The 21488-nt window shown below is 48.1% G+C and overlaps 1 protein-coding gene and 1 pseudogene across 8 annotated transcripts; one reads left to right on the top strand and one right to left on the bottom strand.

The window, feature by feature from the left end:
- Positions 1 to 252: 252 nt before the first annotated feature.
- Positions 253 to 21286, top strand: ZBTB2 (zinc finger and BTB domain containing 2). 8 transcript variants are annotated; one of them, XM_070073408.2, is made up of 4 exons: positions 253 to 410; positions 13706 to 13890; positions 15854 to 16068; positions 18469 to 21286. In XM_070073408.2, the coding sequence occupies exon 4, from the start codon at positions 18533 to 18535 to the stop codon at positions 19838 to 19840; it is 1308 nt and encodes a 435-aa protein (XP_069929509.2). In that variant the 5' UTR covers positions 253 to 410; positions 13706 to 13890; positions 15854 to 16068; positions 18469 to 18532; the 3' UTR covers positions 19841 to 21286. The 8 variants fall into 8 exon arrangements, with proteins under 8 accessions (XP_069929509.2, XP_051710188.2, XP_089189729.1 ...); XM_089333603.1 differs by lacking the exon at positions 15854 to 16068 and adding an exon at positions 4568 to 4979 and having other exon boundaries at positions 271 to 410; XM_089333604.1 differs by lacking the exons at positions 253 to 410; positions 15854 to 16068 and adding exons at positions 820 to 967; positions 4572 to 4979.
- On the bottom strand, positions 9890 to 10564 carry LOC149126420 (small ribosomal subunit protein uS8 pseudogene; annotated as a pseudogene).
- Positions 21287 to 21488: the final 202 nt, after the last annotated feature.

Raw genomic sequence — 21488 nt, forward strand, 5'->3', positions numbered from 1 at the left:
AGCGGGGCGCCGAGCTGGTGGGAGCGGCTGCGTGGTGAGTGCTGCAGGCGGCGGCGGCGGCGGCGGCGGCGGAGCAGCAGGAGGCGGAGGCGGGCGGGGGGAGGGGAGCGGCTGGGGGGCGGAGGGGGCTCTTGCCGCCACTGCTCTCTCGCCGCCTCTCCCCCCCGGCGGGAGCCGCTCGCAGCCTCTTTGCACTAGTCGCTCCGCTCTCTCGGTCATGTGACCTTAACGTAACCGGACAGGAAAAGCCCCGCCGCCGCCGCCGCCGCCGCGCCGGAGACACCGACCGCGGCGGCAGCAGCAGCAGCAGCAGCAGCGGCGGCGGCGAGAGGCGGCGGCGGGGACAGCGTGGCCGACGCTGCCCAGCTGTGGCTCCTCCACACCCCCCGCCGCAGCGGCACCGGCGACAGGTAAGCGCGCACCGCCGCCGCCTCCCGGGGCCGGTGCCCACGTGCCGCCCCCCGGCCCGGGCTCCGGGAAGACCGAGGTGGGGGGCGGGGGCCACCGGAGCTCGCAAACGGTTCCGGCTGAGGCGGTGGCAACAAAGACGGCGAATGACCGCCCCGTCCCGGGGCTCCGGGTGAAGGCAGGCGGAGGGCCCGGGCCACTCGGGGCCCCGGTTCTGGGAAAGCGAGGGCAGGGGCGCCCCGCGGGGGCGGCGGCGGCGGCGGCGCCTGGCGCCGGGTCTCTGGCCGCCTGACAAAACCATCCCCCGGAGCCAGGCGGCGGCGAGTCGGCGGCGGCTCCATCCGGGGCTTTGCGGGAGGGGGAGGGGACGGAAGCCGAGAGGGCGGGCGGCGGAGCGGAGGAGGAGGGAGGGAGGGAGGGAGGAAGGGGAGGGGGGCGACTCGCGTTCCGTTCCCCGCCGCCGGTGCCTCCCTTCCCGCCGCCACCGCGAAGTGCGTCCGAGCGGCGGCGGCGGCCGGCGAGCGTCCCGCGTGGGAGCCCCGAGAGGCGGGCCCGTCAGGTGCGTAATCCTCCCGCCGCCTCGCCGTCGCCTCCTGCTGCTGCCGCCGCTGCTGCTTCGGCGGCCAGGCCGCGAGCTGCGGAAGTGGGTTTGGGGGAGGGGAGCGAGCAGGGAGGGGGAGGGGAGGGATCCGGTCGGACCGGAGCAGGCCCGGCCTCTCTGGCGCTTCTCCCAGCTGCAGCGGCTCCTACAGCTGCTGCCGCTCCTGCTGCGGCTCCGCCTCCCCGCTCGCGGGCGGGGGCGCGCACGCGCGCTTCCGGCCTGCTCGGGTCTCGCGCTGTCTCCGGCTCTCGCGCGCGCTCAGCCCCTCTCCCAGGCCGGGCCCCCCCCCGCCCCCGGCGCCGGGGCTGCTGCGCCGGCCCGGGCGTCGCGCACGGCGTAGGCGTCGCATTGTGCTAAACTCCGCGGGACTTGGGGCGAGCGAGCGGGCGAGCGCGCGCGCGCACGCGGGGCTGAGGCGAGCGGCGAGGCGTGCGGCGCGGCCGGAGTGCGTCGCCCCTCCCCTCCGCTCGCCTCAGCCCTCGGGGGTGAGGCGGGGCGGGCGGGACCGGCGCGGCCTGCGGGCGGCCTGGGGGCGGCTGGGGCCGCGGCTCCGCCCCCGGCCTGGCTCCCGCCCCCTGGGGCGGGGTGGGGCCGCGCGGCGGTTGGGCCGGCGCTCCGCGGGCAGGGGCGCCCGGGCCTCTCAGGGCGCCGCCGGCGCGGAGCTGCGGCCCGGAGCTTCCGCCTCGGGAGCGATCTGCGCCTGCGATAAAGCCCCGGGGGCCCGCGGCGGCGCTGCGCTGTCTGCTGCCCGCCTGGAGCCTGGGGCCGCCGCGGTCGGGCTCCGAGGAGCGGAGGTGGGGGCGGCGGAGCCGTCCCCCGGGGCCGGAGTCGGCTTTTTTTCTTTTTCTTTTTCTTTTTTTTTTTTTTTTTTTTTTTTGCGCTGCAGCGAAGTCCCGCGACCATGCATTTTTTTTTTTTAAGGAAGGCCGCGGATACGACTGTTCGGTCTAGTTGTCGCCGTCGGCCGGGAGGGAAGAAGCGACTGGACGGGGTGCCCGGGCTGCGGCCGCGGGAGCTCACGCCCTCGGCTGCAGCCCTGGCCGTGCCTGAGGGGACGACCCGGGTCCCTCGCGCCCCGCCCGTCCGCACCCGCGGTTTGCTCTTTGAGCAGACAATGGGCCCGCTTAGTGTGTGAGCCTGGGCGCGATCCACCTCCAGGGGTTACTGTTTTCGTAAATTCGGCCTAAAGAGGTCCGAATTGCAGCCCGCGCAGCTCCAGGGTGATCGGGGATGCCCTGACCTCCAGGGTCCGCCGTCCACGTTGACCCCGAGGGAGTGCCACAGCAAGGTGTGGCCTGAGAGGACTGACATTTTCACGTAAAAGCAGAACTAGGACGTTTTCGTCCTCACTTGTCACAAGCAGAATTCATTGGTCGGTTCTGTTTTGCGTTCTGAGTAACCTTGGTGTATATGCAGCACGTTTTGAAAAAGGTAAAAGGTAGTTTTCAGAAAGGAAGTACCCCAACTAACAGCGCATCTCTTTGCAGTAGGCGGTTCTCGTGTCAACCTCGTGGTCTGTACATATTTTCCTGGCCAAACAATTGGCCTGTTACTGACACCAGAATATCTGAACCACAGGCAGTGATGCCAGTGTGAAGTGGTACCGGTAGTCAGTAGTGCAGGAGCCCATGAATGAGCAAGGTACAGCCCAGCTGCTTCCCTGCCACCCTCTCTAACAGGGAGGTCTAACTGATGCTCTGCTTGCTCTCCCCCCCCCCAACAGTCTCATGGGGGGGGGTTGCCACGGTAGCACACTTTTTGTGCCTCAAAGAACTCTGCCTTTTTATAAACCCCCTGTGATTCCCTGTATCCATAGCAGGTCCCCGAGTAACTGGATGTGCTTTCCCCAGCTTGAGAATTACCTGAATTCCAGGGCACTTGAACAAGTTGGTGGGAAGGAGAATTAAAAGATGATAAGTTTGTTTTGGTGTAAAATTAATTTTGAAGTCTGTGCATGGTTTTTTCACAAGGCACATTTTCCATAAACTTTCTGAAGAAGTCTCTGTGGATTTCAGGTTTTTTGTGTGTGCCAAAAATCTTTTCATTCCAGTTTTCACAGCCTTTTTGAGGTGCCCTCAGGGGGTAGGAAGTGAAGGAAACATCTGAGGCTGCCCTGTGGCGCTGCCTTGGGATCAGCTTCTTTGCAGCTAGTGATGATCCCGCCGACTATTGCTGTCTCTTAGAGCTTTGTCCCTAGGCCCACTCACCTTTCCCCATAGGAACTGAAAAGTGGGGCAAGCAGGCTGTCATAGGAAAGGAAGGTTGAAAGAACTGATCTGGGGGTTTTTACCATAATTTCAAAATGCATTTTCCTATTTCTCTGTGCTCTTTGGATATCCAGCCATGATTCTGAAAAAGGGAATTGAATTTTTATTTTTCTGAAGGGGAAAAAAAAAGCTGCAAACATTCTAAGCCTTAGATGGAGGTTTTTTGCTTTGAGAAGTAATGAGTGAGAGGCTGCTTCCATGCTTGTCCACTCACCCAAAAGGCCACAGTGGCCTGGGGTGCTGAAGCCAGGAACCAGCAACTCCATCTAAGCCTCCCAGTGGGTGGCAGGGCCCCAGCCACTTGAGCCATCACCACTGTCTCCTAAGGGTATGCATCAGCAGGAAACTAGAATGAGAACAGGGATCAAACTCAGGTGCTCTGAAGATGGGACAAAGGCAACCTAACCAGGGTCTTAACCACCAAGCCAAACACCTACTCCTGGAGAATATTTTCAAGATCTTTTTATGCTCACGTAGATTATAGTTTTTATAGCAAATCGAGGCTGGTGTTGTGACAAAGTGGACTAAGCCACGCCTTGGGACACAGGCATCCGATATCAAGTGCTGGTTTGGGTCCCAGCTGCTCTGCTTCCAATCCAGCTCCCTGTTAACAGGCCTGGGAAAACAGCAGATGATGATGGCCTAAGTGCTTGGGTCGCTGCCACCCACATGGAAGGCTCAGATGGAGTTCCAGGCTCCTGGTTTCTACCTGGCCCTTGGGACCATTTGGAGAATGAGCCAACAAATGGAAAATATATATTTCTGTCTGTTTTCTCCTCTCATTCTGCCTTTCAAATAACTAAAATATTTTTAGAAGATAAATTCTACTTTGATTATTAGAAGCAGATTAGGGTTTAATTTGTCTGTATGATATTAACGTAAATTTCCTTAAATTTCCTTATAGCACAATGTCTTTAGAATTAATCACTTTAATATGAATGCTTTATTACCCATAAATATCTGACCTAGTTTCTACTTGACACCTAAAATGTCCCTGAACTGCCTACTTTTGACTGCAACTTAAATTTTGAAACTAGTTTTTAATGTAAACATAAGCAAAATATAATTTAAAAGGCAGATCTTTTACCCATGTGATACTTTCCAATGTGAAAATAAGACTGTTAGTTAATTTATGCGCTTCCTTTTTCCAGTTACTCTGAAAGAAGGTTGACTAAAGAAATGTTAAGCATGCCAATCTGTCATCACAATAAATACGATGCATTTCCTATCTTTGAAGTAGGGGGTTTTTGTTTGTTTGTTTTTAAGATTTATTTATTTATTTATTTGAAAGGCAGAATTACAGAGAGGCAGAGGCAGAGAGAGAGAGGTCTTCCATCCGCTGGTTCACTCCCCAGATGACTGCAACAGCCGGAGCTGAGCCGATCCAAAGCCAGGATCCAGGAGCTTCTTCCGGGTCTCCCATGTGGGTGCTGGGGCCCAAGGACTTGGGCCACCTTCTACTGCTTTCCCAAGCCAAAGCAGAGAGCTGGATCAGAAGTGGAGCAGCCAGGACTCGAACCGGCGCCCATATGGAATGCCGGCACTGCGGGCGGAGGCTGTACCCACTGAACCACAGTGCTGGCCCCTGAAGTAGTTTTAAAATATATTGAAATTCAAGTGATCAGCCTCATTCAACTTTACTTCATGAACACTGCAATATTAATTATTAATAATACTAATTGGAAAAGCAGCTTTTCATCCTGGTAAGTGGTCTAAGCTACTTGGAAGAATCTGTCTGACTTGTGGGTAATGCTTCTCCTGTTAGTGATGTGCCCTGTGCATTACCGTATTCATTTATGCTTCACTTAAATAAAATCAAGGACTTCAAAGGACCCTTTTAGTGCACTTGACTCGGGTAGTCTAAGTGGTATTTAGTGTCTCTGAAAAGCTATTATCTTTAAAAAGTGAATTCACCAATTCCCAAAAGCTGTTTTGATCTCATGTTCCTATAGTGAAAGCAAAGGAGGAATTTAGATGGTCAAAATATAACTTGATTGTGGGTTTCCTCTTCAGCTGCACGTTTGAAGATGAATAACTGAGATGGGCATTTGTCACAGCAATTAAGATAGTACTTGGGAATCTCATATCCCGTATCGAAGTGTCTGGGTTCCAGCTCTGGCCCTGCTCCTGATTTCAGATTCCTGCCAAAACGCACCCTGGGAGGCAGCAGTTGATGGCCCAAGTACTTGGGTCCTCTGCCACCCATTTAGGAAACCTAAGTTGAGTGCTCCCTCCTGGCTTTGGCCTCACCCATTTCCGGCTGTTGCAGGTATTTAGGGACTGAACCAGCAGGTGGGAGAGCTTTCTGTTTCTCTCTGTCCCTCTGCCTTTCAAATAAAATTTAAAAAGAAGAAGAAGAACTTTAAAACTCAAAACCAAAACCAAGTTACTAGCTAATGGATCAGCCACACATGGTGTGTGGCAGAGACTGAAAGCCTTGACCACAGATGGTCAGCATCCTTCCATCCAAGTGGGATGGAAACCACAGCACCACATAGCCTAAGTGATCATTGATTTTCGACTTTGGAAACTGCTTTTTTGGTTTCTAAAGCTTCAACATGACTACTCATATGTCTTTTTTTTTTTTTTAAGATTTTATTTTATTTATTTGAAAGACAGAGTTACAGAGAGAGGTAGAGACAGAGGGAGAGGTCTTCCATCCACTGGTTCACTCCCCAGATGGCCGCAACAGCCGGAGCTGCACCGATCCAAAGCCAGGATCCAGGAGCTTCTTCCAGGTCTCCCACATGGGTGCAGGGGCCCAAGGACCTGGGCCATCTTCTACTGCCTTCCCAGACCATAGCAGAGAGCTTGATCGGAAGATGAGCGGCTGGGACTAGAACCGGTGCCCATGTAGGATGCTGGCGCTTCAAGCCAGGGCGTTAACCCATTGCGCCACAGTGCCGGCCCCATCATATGTCTTACAGTCCTTGAATTTACTTAAGAAAGAGACTACCTGTGGTAGTTTTCCATAATTTCCTGAAAACCCCTTCCTCTTTACTTGAATTTCAAAATTTTTTTGCACCAAAATAAACTTAGCTTTTAAATCCATTTTTCCATGAACTTTCAAAGTTCCCTCCTACATGAAGATGACATTCCATAAAAACCCACTTGGAAGCATTGCCTCCCCTCTCCGTCTCTCTTTTTCTTCAGTTCCTCTCTGCTCACTATTCTAATTTAGGAACAGCTTGATAGTTCTCGTTTAGTTGACATCTTTAAAAAATTCCACTTATCGGGGCTGGCATTGTGGTCTAGCAAGTGAAGCCACCACCAGCAACACCAGCACTTCATGTGGGTGCCAGTTCGGGTCCTGGCTGCTCCACTTCCAGTCCAGCTCTCTGTTGGTGTGCCGGGGAGGACATTAGAGGGTATCCCCAGTGCTTATGCCCCTGCACCGACGTAGGAGATCTGGAGGAAGCTCCTGCTCCTGGGCTTATCCTGGCCATTGCAGCCATTTGGGGAGTGAACCAATGGATGGAAGATCTCTCTCTCTTTCTCTTTCTATATATATATATATATAGATAGATAGATAGATAGATAAAATTATAAATATTGTGTGTGTGTGTATATATGTATATATATACACTGCCTTTCAATTAAATAAATCTTTAAAAGACAGTTCCATTTATCAGTATTACATGGTTAGAGATTTTGTACAGGTCTTTAGTTTCATGTCTGATTGTCAGCCCTTTGAGTAGGATCAGTAAGAACTTTCAGGAGTGCTCTGTGGAGCAAGGCGACGTAGAGGAAAGTGGGGTTCAATCTCAACTCTTTATTGACAGTTTTAGCCTCTCGGACCCCGAGTAGTGATTTAAGAACATGGCTTCAGGAGTTGGGTACAGCTAGTTTCTCTGAGGAATCTCAGAGATAAATCACAGGACTTCTCACCTCCAGACCGATACGACCACACATATTAAACGTCTCTGCTTGGGGGTCTCCAAAGCATCTCAAACCCAAGATACCTGAACCTAACCTCAGACTCTTCCACACCAAACTGGGCTCTTGCCCTGTGTTCTGCCCCAGTAGAGAACACAAGGATCCACCAGGATCCATCCATCCAGTTATACAAATAAGTCTGGGAATCCTCTTCGTCGCTTTGATCTTCCCCATCCTCCTCCATCTCTACCTGATCCACCCAGCAACCGATTCTGCTGGTTTTCATTCTCCTAAATATCTCCTGAATCCTGCCTATGTCCTGCCATCCTCAGCATCACCACCTCAGCTGTCATCTCTTTTTCAGGCTACTAGACCATCTGCCCTGAAAGTCACTTTTTAACAGATCTCCCCTCACCACGTTTTACTCCCCAGTTTCGTGAGTTCTGCAGTGGTAACCACCTGACTGCACAGGTCAGGATGGCCTTCATAATTGTGGCTATCTTATTGTGTCACCAGGCTAAAAATCCCCTTCCGGAACGTCTCATTTTTAAGATGAGGACCACAGTCTATAAGGAGACCTGTGTCTCCAGCCTGGGTCTCTGGTCTCAATCTTCTGAGGCACTTTATCCTACAGGGTAATCACAAAGTAATAAAGCACTATTCAGAACTTAATTATTAGCAAGAAAAAACAGAAGGTCCCTTTTTTGTAGGGTTTTGTGTTTGTTTTGTTCATTTTTGTTTGCTTGTGTTTTGGTGGGAGGCAGAGAGACAGCTCCCATTCACTGGGTCATTCTCCAGATGCCCACAGCAGGTGGGGCTGGACCAGGCTGAAGTTGGGAGCTGGTCACCCAATCCAGGTCTCCCACATAGGTGACAGGAATCCCAAAGTAAGCATTAGCAGGATGAGATCACCTAAGAGAGGCTATAGAATGAGAAGGGGGCTGTGGCCTAGACACTGAAGGACTGTAGCAAGTGGAATAGCCAGAGGGCATACAAAAACCAGAGAGCCTTGGCTTGGAAGCAGAGATTCATCACAGCAAGAGAATGGGTGCAAAACTCCACAGAGAAGTCAAGTGAGCTCCTAAGTCCATACAGCCCTGGCTGACCCTGGTGAGCCTGCTCTGGTGAGGAGTGGGCAGGAGCCCAACCCAACCACAGCCAGTGAGCCAGTGATGAGCTGGAAGGACTGCCAGCCATTTCCATGAAGGAGGGGTAGCCTGGACCAGAGCCATCTTCCGGTGCTGTGTCCTTGGCACGTGCAGCACTTCCATGCGTGTAAAGCCTCATGGAGCCCATGAGCGGGGGGACAGTGATGAGGAAGGAGAGAAAAATCTGAAGATGTTGGCTGAGTGGGCCAAGAGCTGCTTGTGATGCACTTCTGGATAGAATCCACCACCCTCTAGCCCCATTTTCTCAGGCTAATTCTCACATGGAAGAGTCTAGGGATTCCATTGTTCTCCTTGAGAAAGGCTTTCTTGGTCTCCAAAGTAAGATTTTAAAAAGTTGATCTGTGAGTTTTCTCCTGTGAATTTTAAGCATGTGACTTGTTCTCTTTTTTTCTTTCTTTTCATTTGGCTTTTCTGCTTCTCTGGAGTCACACGGGCAGGGGCATTCTTACTTCTGTTTAAATACCTGAGTCCTTTGGGCTTCCTAGTTGCTAAATTGAGGACCTAAAATAACTCCAAAACTCCCTTGAAAAAGCAACATTAAACATTTTTATCATGGCTTCATTCTTAGGGTCTAAGTAGAATACATGTATATTAGTTTGCTTATGGAAGGAGAGAGAACCATGTATTTTGATTCATTGAAGGAGATAATATACATCCATTAATGTAAAAGCCAAAATCCTCTTAGAAATATTCATTAATTTGATGACAAGGGCTGGCATTGTGGCATAGCAAGTAAAGCCACTGCCTGAGACACTGGCATCCCATAAAGGCACCAGTTTGTGTCCTGGATGCTCCATTTCCCATCCAGCTCCCTGTTAATGGCCTGGGAAAAGCAGTAGAAGACGGCCCAAATGTTTGGGCCCCTGCAACCCACGTGGGAGACCTAAAAGAAACTCCTGGATCCTGGCTTCAGCCTGGTGCCGCACTGGCCATTGCAGCCATCTGGGGAGTAAACCAGCAGATGGAAGATATTCTCTCCCCCCACCCCCCAACTTCTCTCTCTCTAACTCTTTCAAATAAATTCATTAACTAAAAAAAATTTTTAATGATGTTAAAGCAAAATTATATGTGCCAGAAATCTCTATGGGGCAAGCATTTGGTGCAGTGGTTAAGGCCTCACTTGGAATCCCCACGTACCATATTGGAGTACCTGGGTTCATAACCCAGTTCAACTTACAATTCCAGCTTCCTGCTAATGTGTACCCTGGGAGATAACAGGTGATGACTCAAGTCCTTGGGTCCTTGCCACCCACATGGGAGACTCAAGTTGAGTTACCTGTTCCAGCTTCAGCCTGTCCCAGCCCTGGCTATTGTGGGCAGTTGGACAGTCAGTCAGCTGATAGGAGATCTCTTGCTGTTTCCCAAATAAAAAATTAATAATTAATTATATAAAAATATAAAATCTCTATAAGCAGAAGAAAATGAGGAGGCCAGTATTGTGTAACAGCCTGTTAAGCCTCTGCTTATAACACTTGCATCCCATATTGGAGAGCAGCTTCAAGAGTCCCAGCTGCTCCCACTTCCGGTCTATCTTCCTTGCTGATGATGCCTGGGAAAGCATTGGCTGCTTACTCAAGCACTTGGATCCCTGTCTTCTCTGTGGAAGACCTGGATGCCATTCCCTGCTCCTGGAACACCAGAGTCCATTGAGCTTTTATTTGTATGCATGTGTTACATCCCTACAAAAAGAATCCCAGAATTTTCCCTCCTGTGTGTTTCCATCTTCTTCATGGTCCAAGATGCCAGCTGAGGTTGTCAGTACAATGAAACCAAACTAGTGGGATGCAAGCAGATTATTCTGCCATTTTTCTAGATCTTTAAACTGTGTTGTCAACTCAGAGGCTGATCACTCCACACTTGCTTAACCTGCACGCAAGATTCACAACAATTTTCCCGGCTCTGTGATCATCAGGGATTTCAGATTCGCCAGTGTAACCATGCTTCATCGTCACAGTTAGAAACTTGATGATGACTTTGGAGCACAGCCCAATAAGAACCTGGCACTCACCTCTTTTTTCAGCATTGTTGATGCTCTTGAGAGCAAAGGCCAGGACGTACATGCCCACCATGATGGCGGCACAGAAAGATGGCAGGAAAGAGCTAAATCTCATTTCTTCAATTTATTGCTGCTATAATCTTGAGCAAGCTACCTACCTGCACTCTCTAAGCCTATTTCCACATTTATAAAAATGTAGGTACCAGTGCCTTGAATATCTCACTTAAGTTAGTGTGAAATTAAATGAAGCAGCATATGGAAATGAGTGACTGATGGTAGCACTCCATAAATAACAATGAGTCAGTCCATCTTTATCCTCAAGAGAGAAATAGGAATGTGGTGTTAACACTTGAAGCTACCGTGATGAAGCCTAAAGCTGGACACACAGGTGAACCTGATCAGGATCAGAGAACATTGACAGAGTTGTGCATCACGGTCTTTGGAGAAAAGCAAATTAGTAAGGTGGAAAAGGAAATACTGTGACACAGAAAAGAGCCATAAAGACAAGCTTCCAAGTTGCCTCCTGGTGGAGGGCATGTTCCTCTGAAATCCCAGCCTCATGTCTGGCTCTCATCCTGAGCCCCTTGCCTTTCATGCATCCCCCGATCCCTAATCTGTGTGGTTGCGCCTTTTCTACATGGAGTGGTCTCACAGGTCCTGTACTTGGTTTCCCCTGGTGGAAACATCATTCAAAACTGTAGTACACAGCCAGGATACTGACATGGACACAATTGAACTGCAGAAGGTTCTATCCCTACAAGCATCACTCCTATTGCTCTTCTGTAGCCAACCCACTAGGAATCTCTTCTCCATGTTTTATTCCTTAGCCCACCGCTAGGAATCTATCCGCCATGTCTATAACTTTCAAGAATATTATTATATCAAAAGAGTCATGTAGTCTGTAACCTTTTAGGATTGGCATTTTTCACTGAGCCTCAGGAGTTGTTTTTTCTATGGTTGAGTAGTTACCCTTGGTATGTAGCTATTCAGCTATTGAAAGACCTCTTGATTGTTTATAGTTTTTTATTATTAGGAATAAAGCTGTTAGGACATTTGTGTACAAGTTTTTTATGTGAACTTAAGTTTTCATTTTTCTAGGATAGATGCCTGGGAGTGCAGTTGCTAATCATATGGTATTTGCGTGTTTAGTTTTTTAAGAAAATCCTAACTTTCCAGAATAACCTCACTTTTCACATTCCTACCGGCAGTGCATGAGTAATCCAGTTTCTTCACCTCCTTGCCAGCATTTGGTAATGTGACTGTTTGTTGGCTGTCCTGATAGGTGTGTGGCGATTGTGTTTTTAATTTGTATTTCCCTGGTGGTGAATGACATTGAATATTTTCATGTGTTTATTTGTCATCTGTATATCTTCCTAGGTGAATTGTGTCTCCAAATCTATTACAAGTGTTTTACTGATGAGTCTTGAGAGTTCTCTATATATTGCAGATAATAGTCATTTGTCAAAGGAATAGTTTGCAAAGATTTTAAAACATTTTTTCCAGTCTTCAGCTTATCTTTTCATCTTTTTACAGAGCAAAAGTTTTTAATTCTGAAGACCACTCTAACAATTTCCCCTTTTAAGAATTCTGCTTTTGATGTCAAGTATAAAAATTCTTTGCCTAGATTTAGAGCCCTACAATTTTCTTTCTTTTTTTTTTTTTTTTCAAAAAGTTTAATAGCTTTGTATTTTATACTGAAGCCCATGATCCCTTTTTGAGTTTATTTTTCTATAAGGTACAAGACTAGGATTGTTTCTTTTCTCTTCTTTTTATTTTTTGCTCATGGAAATTCTATTGACCCAACACCATTTGTTCAGAAAATTACTCTCCTGAATTGCTTTTGCACCTTTGTCAGCAGTCAGTTGTGCGTATTTTGTGGGCCTGTCTCTGGGTTCCAGCTTCTCTTTCATTGACTTGCATGTCTACCTAGTCTTGAATGCTAAAGCAGTGTGACACATCTTGAAACTGGATGGCTGATTCTTCCCTCTCCATTATTACATCTGAAAAATGGTTTCAGCTATTTCAGTTCCTTTGCCTCAAGGTAAACATTTTGGAGTAGTCTTCTCTATATCTAAAAAAAAAAAAAAAAACTTGCTGAGATTTTGATAAGAATTGTGTCAAACTATATATCAATTTGGGGAAAAATGAAACCCTCTGTATGAGAGCCTTCATAAACGTAGTATGTCTATCCATTTATTTAGATCCTCTTTGATTTCTTTCATCATTATTTTATAGTTTTCAACATGGAAGTTTTATACACATGTTTTGTTAGATTTATACCTGCTATTTTTTTTTTAATTACTGTAAATGGAATGATACTGTTAAGTTCAATGTCCACATGGCCATTGCTGGTGTATACAGTTACAACTGATTTTGGGTTTTTTTGCATGGTTATGACCTTATGAGACTCATATGTTAGTTCTGGGAGTTTCTTGTAGGTTCCTTGAGATTTTCTATGTTACAATTATGTTATCTGCCAGACAGGACAGTTTTCTTTCTTTCTTTCCCATCTGTTTGCTCTTTATTTCCTTTCTTGCTTTATTGTACTAGTTTGTTCTTCCATTACTTGTTGAGTAGTGAGAGCTGGCATCTTCGTCCCAGTCTTAGGGGGAAGGCTGTTTCTCCCCATCAAGCATAATGTTTAGTATAATGCCGATCTATGTACAGAAAGCTTTTATAAATGCTGCTTGTGGAAAAAGGAGCAGTCTAGTGACTAGAGTGGTTCAGGCCAGAGTGCTTTCCTAGGGTCAAGTGTGAGCAAAGACAGAGAATTTAGAGTCCATATTTGTATTTAAACTTTGACTCCCCTACACTCTAGCTGGAAGGCCTGGAGCAAATTGCCTGTATGTATTAAAGCCCATTTTCTTCTCTACAACAAAGGGAGCAGAGCACCAACCCTGCGTCCCTCACGCTTTTGAAGTGTTAACAGCAAGGGGATAACAGATGTGTCCACCATTACGCATCCCTGGAAGGTGCATACTGTCGGAACAAGAAAATTGCCTTAAACTTAGTAACATTTTCATCCTGCTTCGCGATGACCCCAGCCCACAACCCTAATTTGTCACTGTGGAAGCTTTGACAAATTCTGATGCATCAATAGCATTACTATTTGGGGTCTTAAATGACTGACTAGCCCAGGAGTAGTTGCTGTGTCAAGCACTTGAAAGCACACCACTGCTTTCAAGTTTCCTGGCTTCTCTGACATCATCAGTAAACCAGGAGTAATGACAGAACCACCGCAGGGGGCTGTTGTGAATTCTAAATGAGTTAAGTTATAGATCGTGGTTAGTGGCGCCTGACAGCTATGATAATTACTGTTGGTGACTTTAAAGGACACATTCTTATTTGTGAATCACCTTTCTTAAAAATAAAATTGTTTGCTTTGCAGATTTTTTAAAAAATGGATTTGGCCAACCATGGACTTATTCTACTGCAGCAGTTAAACGCTCAGCGAGAGTTTGGTTTCCTGTGTGACTGCACGGTTGCAATCGGCGATGTGTACTTCAAGGCACACAAATCAGTTCTTGCTTCATTCTCCAATTACTTTAAGATGTTGTTTGTCCATCAGACCAGGTAACTAAAGTGGTTGATGATAATCTAATGACTGTAGCCTCCCTCACTGCCTGGCCCCTCTTCCCACGGAGCCGGCTCTTTGCCCACATCACACCACGGGCTCTGCCTCTCCTGGGCTTCCAGGTGCCCAGATCCCTTGTGGTTACCAGCACGTGCTTTCAGGAGCACTTGAGGATGCCCGCCGCACCTGCTAGCTCCACGCAGCCCCCGCCTGCACAGTCAGGCTGGGCAGGGTCCGTCACGGAGCCCGCCTGCGGGAGACCTCAGGGGACCCCTCTGTCGGGAAGCTTTGTGGACTCTGTATCTGAGGCCTTTCTCTCACTCCTCCAGTCCCGATGCCGTAAGCAGACCCCTGACTTCCAACACTTGTTCTTGTTCCCTACTCTCAGGAGGCACTTGAGACTGTGAATTTCTCCGGGGTCCCTCTTGTCTGCCTTAAGACCTCTCTATATCTTGGCCCAGTACTCTCTTTCCCATCACTCCTTCTGAGAGTAAAAGGCCTGTTAGTGTCCGAGGAAAGCCGTCGTCCTCCCTGCCTGTGTTCCGAGATCTTGCCCCCTGCCATTGCCGTCATCCTGTGCGTTGTGCACTGATAGTCTCCATCCTCCCCGGCGTGCAGTCTGCAGGGAGCAGGATGCCTCAGGCCCTGCTGTCTACCTGAGTTACTCCTGGATTTTACCGTGGAAGTTCTCAAAAGGCTCATCATGTCCTTGTGTGTGCTTTCCTCATCCCACACTCTTCCTGTCCATGTGCACGGTGGTTCCCATCCCATCACTCTGCTGAAAGCATTTCCCAAGGTCACCCCCTCACCAAAACCACTGTCCTCCGCAGCCTTCGCTGTTGTGTTCCTCATTCTTCAGCTGCATCCTTACACCCACTGTCGGTGGTCTTAGCTCCTTCATGCTGTGCCCTGGGTGTGGGTCTTGAGCCCTCCCGGGTCCCTCCTGCCACTCTTCTAGGAGTGCTTATTTTTCCCCTGTATCTTGCCTCTTCTGCTAACTTGGAATTTATAGCTCTGGCCAGGATCTGTCTGTCTCCAGAACTTTGTTCCAAGGCCCCAGGCTGCCTCTTGGGCATTTAGGATTGAATCTACATCAGATCTCTTCCCAGAAGCCCCTTCTGACTTGCCTGTGTTCTTATCTTCGAGTAACCCAAGCTGAAAATCTCTCAAACCACATCGGAAGGGTCCCAAATCATATTTCCTCCAAAATGCCTTTCACCTGTTGCCTTCCCTTCCCTTTGTCACTTCTGTTTTCCAGTCATTCATTTCCTCCGTTATTCTCAGACTAATATTCCTAAGCCCTGCTCTGACTGTGGTGTGTACCTCTGATTAGTGTTCTTCCTTTGATCAACAACCACAACGATACCTGTTGCATATCAGATACCTGTTGCATATCAGATAAGATGCAGTCTCCTTACTCTGTCACTCAAGGTCCTGCAGGCTCAGAACCTGTCTTTCCAGCCTCATCAGCTGGGCCCTCTGGGACATCCCCACCCTTCATCTTCACCACCCCCACCTGGCCATCATTTTTGGTTTTTGTTGTTGTTATTATTGTCGTGTTTTTGGTGCCACTTTACAACAGCTGCACTGTTTGCCTAAATTGATGCTTCTATATATACTTAACCCGCTTCCTTTTACGTAAGTTTTCTGAGGGCAAAGACTGGGCTTTACAAGTCTTGGGGCCACCACAGAGACAGAATAACAGGCGCAAAGGCGAGGGCAGTGGCGGAGGAGGCGTCCTCTGAGCTTCACTGTGTCAGACACTTTGTGGCTCTTGAGGGCTTTGTAGTTAACATTCTCACCACACTGATTTCAACTGTCTTGCAAAGGGGGAGGGGACTATTTTGAGGAGGAAAGATACACTGTAGTAGATTTTAATTAGATGCAAGGGGCTTATCTCATGTAGAGGGCAGCAGGTGAATGCCTTTCTAACCAGGAAATGTGATATTTGTGTAATTGAAGGCCCAGGTTTAAGCAGTAGTGGGTGTTCCTGCAGCAGATGTGACTGACACATGCCGTTTGGGCTGCTGCCTGGTGGCCGGCCGTGCCCACCTCCGCGTGCAGAATTCGAGCTCACTGAGACACACACGGGACGGAGACCAAGGGCTGCTTTTACACTTCACTTCCTGTGCCAGGCGCTGTGGCCTAGGCCTGACTGCTCACTCAGATGTCTTCAGGTTAGTTTAGTGCACAGTTTATGTCCTATACTTGCCACTAGGGGTCTCTGTCTTCTGTGCGCTACACTGAGTTTAAATCACATAAGGCTACAGACTGAGCTGGCAAAAACAAACTAACCAAGAGGGACTGGCCTTGCTAACCACAGTGCTTAACATCACTTGTAAATCCTTATATTAAAATTCTAGTGAAGGAAAATATGAAAGTGGAAATTACTGTGAACGTGTAAGCAGGCTAAAACTGTACTAAAACTATATAAAAGGTTCATGTCAAACACATCTGCAAACTAAGCCTTGCAGATATATAGAATTATATTGTGGAGGGCAGGGAGATGAGCCAAGGCTGCCCACAGCGAGTGAGTAAGAGAGAAGTATAGGCTGCCTGCCTGGCAGGAAAAGCCATCAAGGATGGTGAGGACTGAAATATGACTTAGGAACCTTGACAGACTCCACCTGTTCTTCCAAGTGTGTGTGTGTGTGTATGTGTGCACATGTGTTTCTGCTTAAAAAAACATTTCTTAAAGTAAACAAATCAAAATAAATTGGTGTCTGGAGACATCCACGGGCCCCAGGGCTCCTGGCTGTAGCCCAGAGACTGACTGCATCCTCCTGACACTCAACAGCCCGGCAGGCCTTGGGAGCCCCTTCTCCCTCCAGGCCTGGCTGTGGCATGGGCCGTGTGCTCCCCAGCTCTCTCCTTTCCCTGCCAGCAGGGACTGCACAAAGTTCTTTACCCTTTGAGAGGTTTGCTGTCGGGTTGACCATTCACAGGCAATAGGCAGGACAGTCTAGCAATAAATGAGAGAAAAAGTTGTAAAACTTGCACCAGAGTTTGTGTGGGAAGGGGCTCTGCTCAGTAGAGCCTCACACGGATGCTACAATGCAAGTCTTCTTTGACTTTCCACCCTTTCTCCTTTGGCGGGGGTACGGGGAGGTAGGAGTAGTAGTCCACCAAGAGCCCCCAACTCTGTCCCCTCCTTCCCCTGAAGAACCCTACAGTCCTTGCACAAGGAAAGGAGCCATCAATCTGGGGTAATCCACGCCTCTGAAGGCGGAGGGTTTCCTCGTTCCTTCGGCCTCTGCCTGATCCTGGGAAGGCCCCAGTTTCTTCTTCACCTGAGTTATTGTATCACTGAAGTCTTCTTTACTATACACAGTCCCTGAAGCTTTATTTGAAATTCTGAATTTCCCCAGAGTACTTAACTATGGTGTACCTTACATACAGTACTGTTGGAACACATCTTGTGCTTAAAGGAATATTCTGAAACGCCAAATAAAGATATGAACGATCTGTGTGTCTTTTTTAAAAGAAAAGAGAAATAAAGTCACACATACTCATATTCTTCTCTTTATACTGTCAAAGGGGTACTAGTTTTTAATGCTTGATTTTTTTCCTTTGGCTTATACACTTTGTAGTCAAACATTTTTCATGCAACTGTATGTAGTCTCTTAAATCTACACAATGATAGCAATACCATATATATTCAAATCTGTCAAAATTTCTGTTAAAGTCACTTTTTTCTTTTTTAAATTGCATAAAATAAATTTAGAAGTGAAGGGTATGTTAGTATTTTAATGTACTGAAAAATAATGAACATAATTGCTCAAAGGGCCAACAAGAGTTATAATAACAAAAAGTCATAAAATCAAAACTAATAACCCTAATGGCATTCAAGGAAGCTGTCTTTGAGGCTAAAAATGCCTTGGCTCTAGGTAGATTCACTTAGTGGATGATCATCTGTACCTTGTGATCCGTGGATATTTATGTACCACTGGGTTTTAGGATGCATTAGAATTTGTCATTACTGACTGTTTGGAAAGAGATCCTGGGGACTCCTCATTTTTGCCGCTCCATCAGAGTGATGTTTCTAAAATGATACACGGTAGAATCTGAGCTAGAAAATGAGCGGTACCACCAACTGCTAGTGACACCTCAAATAAATCCCTCAACTTTTGGGGGTTTCAGTTTCCGTGGCTGGCAGTGGGAATAACCAAGTCCACCCTGTCTGCCACACAGCACCACTTTAACAGTCAGAGGACCTTGGTGAGGCGGCTTTGGAATTGGACGCAGATTCAAAGCCCAGCCCCAGCGCTCTCCCCTTCCATGAAGCAAAGCTTCCAAACCGTTACTTGTCAAATGGGTGCTGATGACTGCACTTGATAAGGTTCACCTGTAGGTTCCCTGTGATTGTTCGAATCATGCAGATCATCTGACTCATCCTGAAAGACCTGCTGTGCTCTGAATTGCATCAGTGCAGAACCCCAGACTTTGACCTAAAAGATCCGCCAGGGTCAGTGCTTCTAACAGTTGGGAATGGGAAGTGTTTTGTTCTTGGAGCTTTATGTTATCATTTGAAACATCCCTTGACATCTGCCTAACAGGCTTTTTCTTGTTTCTTTCAGTGAGTGTGTCCGTTTGAAGCCCACGGACATTCAGCCCGATATTTTCAGCTATCTCCTGCACTTGATGTACACCGGGAAGATGGCACCCCAGCTTATTGACCCTGTCCGCCTAGAGCAGGGAATCAAGTTCCTGCACGCGTACCCGCTGATTCAGGAAGCGAGCCTCGCCAGCCAAGGAGCCTTCTCGCACCCTGATCAGGTTTTCCCGCTGGCTTCTTCCTTGTATGGCATCCAGATTGCTGATCACCAGCTGAGACAAGCCACTAAGATTGCTGCGGCCCCTGAGAAACTTGGGCGAGACCCAAGGCCTCAGAACTCCAGGATGAGCCAGGAGCCAGTGCCAGAGGCGTCCCAGCTCTCCCAGCTGACGTCCAACGTGGCCCAGGTGAATCGGACAAACATGACCCCTTCGGACCCGCTGCAGACCTCGCTATCTCCAGAACTGGTTTCCACTCCCGTGCCTCCCCCTCCCCCCGGAGAGGAGACCAATCTGGAAGCCTCCTCCTCTGACGAGCAGCCCGCGTCCCTCACGATTGCCCACGTCAAGCCGAGCATCATGAAGAGGAACGGAAGCTTCCCGAAGTACTACGCCTGCCACCTGTGCGGCCGGCGCTTCACTCTCCGGAGCAGCCTGCGAGAGCACCTGCAGATTCACACCGGAGTACCGTTCCCGTCCAGCCAGCAGGGCGAGAGCCGCGTGCCCCTGTCTCTCTGTAGCAATGCGGCCGACCTTGGCAAAGACGCCATGGAAGTGCCTGAGGCTGGCATGATAAGTGACAGTGAGCTACAGCACATCTCCGATTCCCCAGTCATTGACGGACAGCAGCAGTCGGAAACACCACCCCCCTCCGACATCGCCGACATTGACAACTTGGAGCAGGCCGACCAGGAGCGGGAGGTGAAGAGGCGGAAGTACGAGTGCACCATCTGTGGACGCAAATTCATCCAGAAAAGCCACTGGCGGGAGCACATGTACATACACACCGGGAAGCCTTTCAAATGTAGCACTTGCGACAAGAGTTTTTGCAGAGCTAACCAGGCTGCCCGCCACGTGTGCCTCAACCAGAGCATCGACACCTACACCATGGTGGACAAACAGACCCTGGAACTGTGCACGTTTGAGGAGGGCAGTCAGATGGACAACATGCTGGTGCAGACCAACAAGCCCTACAAATGCAACCTGTGTGACAAAACGTTCTCAACTCCCAACGAGGTTGTTAAACACTCATGCCAAAACCAGAACTCGGACGTGTTTGCCCTGGACGAGGGGCGGTCCATTCTCCTGGGCAGTGGAGACTCAGAGGTCACAGAACCTGACCACCCAGTGTTAGCTTCCATCAAAAAGGAACAGGAAACTGTATTGTTGGACTGAATGTTACTTACCATTTTTAAAAAAAAAACAAACAGAAACTGTCGTTTTTACAAAGACTGTCTTCCTTCCCTTCCCCCAAGTTCAGAGCTGAAGTTCTCCATGGCATGATACGAACAGGTCCCTGTTCCCCTCTCTTCCCCTTCTCCCCTGCCCCCGCCCCACCCCTGTGAAGGCTTTGTGCATTATAAACCTGGAATATATTTACTTAAATTCAGGGGATTTTGAAAGGATAATGGTCCATAATACTTATAAACTCAAATAGATTTGGAGACATTTTAGATTACTTGAAAGCATACTTGGAACTAATGAAGGGTATATAACAAACCAAAACAACCAGAATGCAATTTGGTAAACTAAAATTATGACTTTCCCTGGGTAATAAGTCTTCCTTCTGAGAAAGTGTCAGAAAATGCAGCGTTCTCCCTGAAGTAAAGCTGGGCTCTGTACTATGCAAAATCTGGAAGGTGTCGGGGAAGCTTCCACCCCAAGAAAATGCTCGTAGTGTTTACCCTCCAGGTGTCTTACTTCAGAATGCTTCCTTTGAGATTATGTCCCGTTCAGAAAAATCACTAGTTAAGAAATCTACCTTTACAAAACACGAAAGAAAAAGTAATAATGTGATGGCAATCTTAATTTGTGGATAACACATGACAAGCTGTGAGTGTGTGTGTTTGTAAGAGGAAGCGTGTGGGTACTTGCTAGAAACAGGTGAATTAATGCGCATGCCTTATCTAACTGCTGGCTTCTTTCCAAGTTGAACAACAACAAAACGCTGTATTCTAGTTTCCGGCAAATTTATTGTTTTCAAAAATCAGACTTGAAAGTACTGTTCTATAGATTGTCTCTCTGTATAGAAACCGGTATGCCATTTCCTAGCAGTTGCCAGTGGTAAATTCATTTTAGGACCAACCATCTGTCTGTACTACAGGGAAAATCAGTGTGTGTACTCCAGGGAAAAGGACATAGGAATGTGTGCCTCTTGTAGGGAAAGTGGCGAGCAGATACAGTAACCATATTGACTTTACCAGTCAACACTGATAGTTTAGTGGCAGCATTCATGAAGCATCAAAAATGGCAAAGAGAAATCAGGACCAAAAAAAAAAAAAAAATCTAGTTGCTGTTTGGGGAAAATGAAAAACTTGATTTTGAAGTTTATTCTCCAACTTTTTAAATGTCTAAAATTTTCTCCATTGGCCTGAAAGCAGTAAAATTTGTCCATTGCTCTTCCTTTAGGCCAATAAGAGAATAGTCCCTCAAGACAAAGTAGGAGCCAGAAATAAGGACCGAAGGGGAGAGGGACGGGGGGAGGGGGGGATAGTTGATAGCTATACTGTACGCGTATGTTAAAAACTGAATATCCCACCATCCTATCCTATGTATAGTTGAGTTCTCAGATTTGTAAGTTTTTATACATCCTTTCATTGAATAAACCTTTAATTAAATGGCTGCATGACTCTCTGTGTATTTGTCTACCCAAAGAGATGCAGGAAGTGTGCGGAGCCTGGCGCCCTGCATTGTTCTCACTGCATCTCCTGCTGCGTGCAGGGCTTTGAACCCTACCCTGGCTGCCATTTTCCATCTTTGTGAGATGTTAACTGTTCAGTGCAAAGGATTAGACGCTCCATGAAGATGCTCTGACGGTCAGAAT

This window comes from Oryctolagus cuniculus, chromosome 5 (genome assembly GCF_051225735.1).
Source record: "Oryctolagus cuniculus isolate XC-2025 breed Fujian yellow rabbit chromosome 5, ASM5122573v1, whole genome shotgun sequence".
NCBI classification, from domain to species: domain Eukaryota; kingdom Metazoa; phylum Chordata; class Mammalia; order Lagomorpha; family Leporidae; genus Oryctolagus; species Oryctolagus cuniculus.

Coding starts and splice junctions, on each gene's coding strand:
- ZBTB2 (XM_051854228.3), top strand. CDS start 13,718: ATGGATTTGGCCAACCATGGACTTATTCTACTGCAGCAGTTAAACGCT. Junction 13,891..18,468: donor TTGTTTGTCCATCAGACCAG/GTAACTAAAGTG, acceptor TGTTTCTTTCAG/TGAGTGTGTCCGTTTGAAGC.